Here is a 7,966-nt window from a genome sequence, read left to right on the forward strand (position 1 = left end):
GTGGTCAAGCTGTGGTACAGGCTTCCTAGAAAGGTGGTCAGTACCCCAAGTCTGCCCGTGTTTAAAAGGCATTTGGACAATGCCTGAATACTGCTTTAATTTTTGGTCCACCCTGAACTGATGAGGCAGATGGACTAGGTGATTGCTGCTAAGTACCTTCCTACTGAAATATTTTGTGCAATAAATAACTAAACAAAGTGATGGGAAGCTTGACTTGCACTTTATGTTTTTACATTTAGAGTTTCAGCTTATTTTTGCAAGATACCATCTGGTGTCAGTTGACTCTTTTCCTTCAAAGTATTCTTAAAGCCTGTGGAAAAACTTGCCATTCAGAGGCTGAACACAGGCTGCCTGATAAATTGCATGTGTTGTGAATTAGGTGTTGTGCTGGTACAGGGTATTGTCCATGTATTTCTGTGCAGTTATGTAGCCAAGCTCAAGACTTACTGTATTTATCAGCAAACCATTATAAAAGTGTCTTTGATAATATTATAGAAGATAAATTTGAGATCATTTTGTTGGTGCTTTGACTGCCTGAAAAGAAATATATGTAAGAATTTTTTACCAATGTTGAAGTGTTTTAGACAGTAGTTAGCTGTAATAATGATGACTAGATATTTAGGAAAAAAAAAACCTGATTTTGTGCACTTTTTATTCTAGGTATTTCAGCCACGGCCTGGAGATCATGAGAAGTATGGAGGCGACCCTGAGCAGCCCCACCAAATCCATGTTGTTACTAGAATAAAAAGTGTCATTGGTCGCCCATATTGGGAAAAGAAGATAATACGTGATCTTGGACTGGATAAAGTATGATTGTTGTTCTTGTTGTGTATGTTAGAAATGTAGCAATAAGGAGGTGAATTTTTTAAGGACCTCAATTTTGCAGTCACAAAACATAGTTACATTTACAGCAGCCAGAAAGCAATCTGAGAAGCTGATGGTGTGTTTAAGAGCTGAGGGGAATGTTTGTGGCTAATGTGCTTGTAGTGGGAATTCAGAATATCTCTGTGTGGTATTGTGCTGCATTGCTTGAGGAGAACTTTACCCTGAGAATTCTGCTAAACTAATAAATATAGGTTTGTAAATTGAATTCAGTTCTCTGTGGGTCATATAGTTCAGATATTGTAGGGAGGCGAATAAGACCCATTTATCAATGAAAAGGCTTCCAAATTCAAGACTCTAAAAGTTTCTGTCAGATGTGTTTTCTGAGTTTTTCAGGCCAASTGCACATTGTGCAAAGATTTGTCTAGTCAGTGTTATATCACAGAGAAAAACATGAGTGCTTGATCCATTTAACATAACTGAAGGAAGCACTTTTACTCCTTAACTCTTGCATTTACATTTACAGTATTTTTAACAGTTTGAAGAAAAATACATTTATAATGGAGTAGGAATAAAGCCAAAGTTGTCATTTTACTGGAGTCAGATTTTGACTGCATATTTTTATGTATGTTCTTGAAGCATGACATTTCTCTGAATCTTATATTTRCAAATGTGGTTTATTTTTTGCAAAGTTTGGTGAACAAAGAACTGGGATTTGGCAACACATTTGTAAAACCTGTTTTATCCCTTATGTAGGCACATCGGCCAAGACTGCACAAAAAYATCCCTTCTGTGAATTCCAGACTGAAAGTTATTAAACATCTGATAAGGTTTGTTAACTATTTGTGTATTTATTTGTTAATTTGGAACATTTAATGTAACTCTCTTCTAGTCACAGTACTTCACTAATCAAACTCTTTTGCCTGTAGAATACAGCCACTGAAACTACCCTACGGGCTGCCAACAGAAGAGGAAGTATCCAGCACCTTTCTTACAGCCAAGGGAGAGCTTGTCTTTAARAAGTGCCTGAAGCCTGTGGAGCAGAAAGAAATCAAGTCATAAGGTGTGCTGGTTGGATTTAGATTTTATAAAATAAATACTTTAAATCCTCAGTTAAGAGTTTGTGTAGGAAATGTAAAAATTCTTACTGTGGTATGAATGGCAAAGGTGATGCTAATGCTTAAAGAATGATTGCAGGTGTACAGATATGAAGTTCAATGTTGTTAATAGTTACCTGAAATATTAAATGACTTATAGGCTCTCTGTCTCTGTGTTTTAATTTTGTGGCTAGATTACTGCAGTTTATGGCTAGCTCTAAGAGAACTTTATTTATAAAGTCAAATAACCAGAGAAGTGAGTAGAATAGATCTAGCTAATGACAGTGAGCAAATTTCACAGCTAACAGTAAAGGTTTTCAGCAATAATGCAGGACTTTCACTGCACAAGGGAGGGAACTGAAATTTCAAGCYCCTCTCTTCAGTATTCACATAAGAATTGACTGGCTGTCCACGGAGAGTGACTTATCTTGGTCAGACAGATCTCACACTTGTTCCTTAGCAAACAATCTGTCATCTGGCTTCTTCTGTAGCTTAAAAAGTACATGAACTCTCCATTTGGAAGTAACAGGAGTTATTCACAACTTGGTAGATTGTATACTTTTTCTTTCAGGAAACATGGTGCCTTCGTATGTGTCCTCCTGATCCTAGAAGTTCAATAAGAATAGCCTAAGAGCTGCAGTCTATGTGAAATGTAATGATTTTYCTGTTCTAAAATTGCAGACTTTAGAAATGTGGARACACTGATGCATACCTCTGATGTGRGTTAAAATTATSGGCTGCAAGCTTATAAATTACTACTGTGTGCTTAGTTTTGTTTACAGTTTCAAGAATTACAGCCAAAGTTAGCAAGCTGCTGCTGTATCAAATGATAAAGTAGTTGGCATTCCAGACAGTACYAATTCTGTAGTTTAACACACTGTGAGCCTCTCCCACACTAGACACACTGAAGAAGGGTTAATCTTAATGACTATGTTGTGAGAAGATCAGAGGGGTACAATCGCTGAAAATTAGTGTTTATCCTTTCTGCCTGCTTGCAGAGAAGAGTAAACACCTGTGGGAGTTCAAAGGAATGATATATCAGTACAAAAAGCTGGAAGCATTGTATGCAGAAGGAAAAGGACAGACCATGGTAGTGCCACTGGGGGGTGGAATGGCCCCTATGGCCAGGCTGAAGGCAGAAATAAGAATTTGAGCTGTAACAAARTACCATGGATAAGTGAAGTGGATAAATGAATGTTGTTTTTCTTACCTCCCTCCTCTCTTCCAGTCACTGTGCAATGCAACAACTGCAGTTTCTGCAAGGTGTTAATTATATTCCCACAGGCAGTACAAGCTGGAATTTAAGGCCCTTTGAAGAATGTGTGTAGTGCATCCAAGGTGCAGGGCATGCTTTAAAGGGATGGTGCAAGTACTAGGACACAAAATTAGGGAAATGGGTCTTGTTGATGGTGGAGAGCAAATAATAAGACTTGTGCCAGGATTGGTGTCCCAGAGTACCGCAGCCAGGCTGGCTCAGCCTTTCCAGGCACGTTTGGGATTTGTGTCTACGGCGCTGCTGCCCGGTGAGCTTCCAGCAGAGGGCTCTGCCAGCTCCATCCCACACGGTCTGTGTGTGGATATGCATATGGATCTCTGACGCTGCAGCCTATCCCAGAGAGAAGGTGTTAATGAAAAGGCTAGCATGGTACCATGCACAGCTTAAGAAAGTGTCTGATAAACTAAGGTGAAGCAGAGCTAATAACAGGCTCTTCTCTGGAGAGAAGGGAAAATACATAGTACCTGYTATTTCTGGTTAAGATTCATCTACAAGAGATGTTTGCAGAGATGTTTAATTGACAAGCTAACAGTTTAAATGAAAAAGAAAATTGTAAATTTTTAACTTTTCAATGTATGTGTAAGTTCGGGTGGTTTTGAAATGGTATTTCCCCCAAGATCCCCTGACTGTTGCACAGTTAGTCTGCTATCCCAAACATTCTCTGTATAAATAYACATTCTCTAAAGACTTGCTCTCAAGCCTAAAACCTGCACCGGCAGGATGCACAAACACAATGTGTGTCCACATTCTTTCACTAATGGAGCTTTGYAATGCTCTATGTAGATCTTTATGAAGCACAGATAAAAGATTATGTCTTTTTGTGTAGGGAACGGACAGGCTGACTTAAGATGATTGCAAAATTCAGGTTGGGAGGTCTCTAGTCCAACCTCCTGCTCAACRCAGGGTCAGCACTGAGGTCAGATGAGGTGGCTCATTGCTTTGTCCAGTTGGGTCTTAAAAGGCTCTGATAGGGACAGCTCAGCCTCTCTTGACAGCTGGCGTTGCTGTTTTGTACTGCTGTTAGACACAAGTATTGACAGATAAAATGTAAGGCAGATAAAATCTTGGTAAGCAGTGTTACAACTTCCTTGCAGCATTAATCTACTGCTTGAGAAACTGCAGGCACAGATGAAAACTCTAAATATTCTCATGAAGTAAGATGAAAAATAAATGGYAAAATATAGATTACAGTTTGGACTATTAGCATTGTTACCTTTTAAGGTTTTTCTTTAGCCTTAGCTGAGAACCCCCCTAGCTACACTGTCTTCCCCCATTCTTGCTGTTTCTGGGGCAGAAATCCAGAATGTTTTTAATTAGAAGCAAAGTATGTAATCAGGGCCTCAAATACAATCCTTAATCAGAGATCTCAAAATCTATATCTCTTATAAAACCTGGCTCTCTCATCCACATCATTCGCATGGTTGTCAGTTTTGCCGAAATCCATTTTGTCATAACTGGGTAGTGCTAATTCCTGCATTATAGGCTGGTATCCCACCTGGAATGAAAGAAACACATAAACAAAGTKCTATTTAATCCGTAAATATGCAAACAAACATCACAACTGAGAAGCACTGSTTTAGTTTATAGATCTCTTTCCACTAGTACTGTTGACCATAGTAATACSATTCCCAGCTATTTTTGTCAGAGGTGTTCCTTTTGTGTTTTAACTTGGTGAAGAAAGCATAATTTCTTCCTTTACATCCAAACTTGTTGATTATTGGCCCCTTGCTGTGTTTTGCTGACATTAACATCTTCAGTTTTATACCTGTTTCCTTGTGTCCATATTCCTTCATGCCCACCTACAACACCCACACCAGTAACCTCAGACATGTTTGTGTTATGGTTGTAGTAAAGGGATCCAATCATAACAGCTGCTTCAGTGTAATCAGTGCCCAGGAATAAGGAATGTTTTCTCTAGAGAGGATCCTGCCTTTTCAAAATTATTGTTCTCCTCCTTCAGAGTTGCCAGGATAGGTTGCTTTTTGTAGGTTGGTTTAGAACCACAAAACAAATGGCATGGTGAAAGGAAGAGGAGAACCCACCGTTACTCCTTGCAACTGAAAAGTGTCATGGTATTTGCCACGTTTGAAGAGAAACTGCTAGAAGGCTAACCAAATCTTATTCCTCGACTCCTTTTAATGCATATTAAGAAATATTATTCCACATGAACATAGGGACTGGGATGTGTTTAGTTTTCTGTAGTGCTTACAGCATTATTTTGCTTGATTTTATATGTGAGAAGTGTTTCAAAGCTGACAAAACTCAACCTCTGAGGTGCTGTTCATTTGTCCAAGCTGTGGATTTTTTCTGGATTTATCATCCTGTATAAAATCTCTGTGTCTTGTGCTGAGTGCTCTTYAATGTCCCTTGTCTCACCAATCTCACGGTGGAGTTTGTCAGCCGGAAAGTGAGACAGCARCATCAGCACACCAGGAACCCCACTATTTATCCAGAGCTCTTTGTTGCTTATGAGGCTGTTTGTGTTCATTTTGGTCCTTAATCTCAGGATTTACCTCTTTTGTGACTGCATGGAGAGGATGCAAGTGCTTCTCATGGCACAGACGAAGCCAGCAGATGTGTGAAGGACAGACACCGGGGCACTGAAGAGTAATGCCTGCCCAGTTTCCCTGTGTCAGAGCCTGAAGGAACAGCATAGCTGCTGCTGTGAAGGTGACAGGGTGCAGAAACCTGGATTACTACCAGTTCACTGTGTTTCCACATGCAAGGTGACTGCTCCTCTCCTCCCCAGCTCAGTCAAAGGTGGGAAAATCCACTTCCTATCAGGATCTCCCCCAGATGTCTGCCCCAGTCCTTTTCCTTCTCCCCTTATCCATGAGGTGGTAAAKCACAAGTCCAAAGGGGCTGGAGCTGTTAAGAACAGATCCTGTGCAAATGCTTAGGGATTTTACAGATAAGGATACGACTTGGCAAACAAGTGAGACACAAATGTAGGCATGAATAATGAAACAAGATCCCCCACTAGCTAAGCCCCTGTGGTGCATAAAGTGTAATTAACCTGGTGGTGTGTAGCTGCAGTCTATAGCATGCTCAGTTTAGAAAGGTGCTTTTTGAAACAAGACTTATTATCTAAAAGTGAAATAGGAACAATTAATCTCTTCGATCCCAAGGGAGTGCTGGGAGGCAATCATCAGTTTCACAGTGTAAAAGCAGTCTGCTCATGCACTGATACTCAGTGGGTCCTTCCCTGGTGCTTGGTGCTGACAGCCTGATTGGCATTGGCTTTAGCCTGGCCAAAGACTTGGCTGAAAAGGTTTAGGCGGGTGCCTTTCAACAAGGACCCTGTCACTCTGCTTCTAAAGAAGGATGAGATTTGTGTTTTTAAGAAGGTTGACCAAACCTGCACTAAGCCAAATGCATTCCCATGGTTACCCAGGCCATCCTTCAGCATTATCCCAGCATGTAACTCTTGAGAGGTAATACCAGCAATCAGTCACAACTGGCAAGCAAGCAAATGGTGAGCAAGACTCTCACCATTACCAGCTTTTGCTATCTTGGCATGTTTTTTTTCCATATTCTTTTTCTGCTATCTTCTCTGAGCCAGGAACTCCTACAACACAACATGTATGACTTTGCCTTTCATTTTTAAAATCCAAACCCAGTTTTTCTAATGGTCATTATGGCTGAGCTGACATTTTGAATCCTTCTGAATCTGTTTAGAGAGAAACCAAGATAGAATTGACTAATTTTACTGACCGGTGCCTTAGAAATCAATACACAGATGATGTGAAAGGCYTCTTTTGTTAGATTCAGAGAGCAGTTCTCTAGCATGCAGATTGAGAGTGAGGTGAGTTTTGTTTTAAAGACAAGCTTTTGGGTGGATTAATCCCAGTTTTAGTCCCTTTTAATTTAGGACTATAGAGGGGAAATGTTCAGAAATTCAGGTTTTGAGGGAAGCTCTCTTAAGGGAAAGAGAAAAGCAGAAGATTTGGATGTTGGATGCACCCAGGAGGTTAATTTTTTCTGTGATGGTCTTGAATGTCATCTGAAAAGCAACTCTATTCCCAACATAAACATAAACTTCATGCCTAGGTATGAACTTTGTTGATTGTGAAAAAATCTGCTTGCTTGACTGGCAGTCAGAGACCAGGATCCATAATAGTCATGAGTTGTTCTTGGCTGTAAGGGGAGATGAAAAACTGCCTACCTACACAGCTCAGAATTTTTGATTTCAAAGTTGACTCCAAAGCTCCAATTGTGTCAACATTCAGTATATTCCCATAATGCTCTGAACAGCGTAAGAGCACATGCTGGTTTCAGCTGAAACCAGCACAGAGCCGTGTTTACAACTGATGTCAGGCCAATGCAATGTGTGACTCAGGCTGTTAAAATGCTTTCAGATCCATGACTGAAACCCACGGCATCCTTTAGATACTAGTGCAGGTGTTTGTGCTAGCAGATGCAGTCATGGCCTGCTCTGGAGGGGATTACCTCTTGGTCATGCTAGTTCACGTGTACCTTGTGAGGTGAACTGGTGCTTTGTGCACAATTCATCTTCTAATTGTGTAAAACTARGATCTCTAGTCTAAGTTTGTGACTTGGGCTGCCTGCATGGCCAATGGAGAAAGGCATCTCAAAAAGGCAGTTTTTCTATTTCAAATTTTTTTTTAAAAACCAAATAAATTATGGGAGTCAACAGGAATCCTCCACTATTTACTGGCTTCAGCWTGCTTTTCCATAGCTACAACAAAAATTGAAGAGAAACATCCTTCAATTACACCCATCACAATTTATCTGRCTTGGAGATTGTTTG

General features: G+C 40.2%; 1 protein-coding gene across 2 annotated transcripts in view; it reads left to right on the forward strand.

Annotated features, from left to right (window-relative positions):
* MRPL30 (mitochondrial ribosomal protein L30) overlaps positions 1-2,105 on the forward strand; it is a 4,333-nt gene extending 2,228 nt beyond the window's left edge. The window contains exons 3-5 of one of the 2 annotated variants that reach the window (XM_057381487.1): positions 661-807; positions 1,579-1,652; positions 1,752-2,104. In XM_057381487.1, coding sequence (XP_057237470.1) covers positions 661-807; positions 1,579-1,652; positions 1,752-1,884 — 354 coding nt within the window. In that variant the 3' untranslated portion in view covers positions 1,885-2,104. Of the gene's footprint in view, positions 1-660; positions 808-1,578; positions 1,653-1,751 lie in introns of both variants that reach the window. The other variant, XM_057381489.1, reaches the window with a different exon arrangement.
* The last annotated feature ends 5,861 nt before the right edge of the window (positions 2,106-7,966 follow it).

Source organism: Malurus melanocephalus, unplaced genomic scaffold, assembly GCF_030028575.1.
Source record: "Malurus melanocephalus ecotype Western Australia unplaced genomic scaffold, MMel_1.1 scaffold_512, whole genome shotgun sequence".
NCBI classification, from domain to species: domain Eukaryota; kingdom Metazoa; phylum Chordata; class Aves; order Passeriformes; family Maluridae; genus Malurus; species Malurus melanocephalus.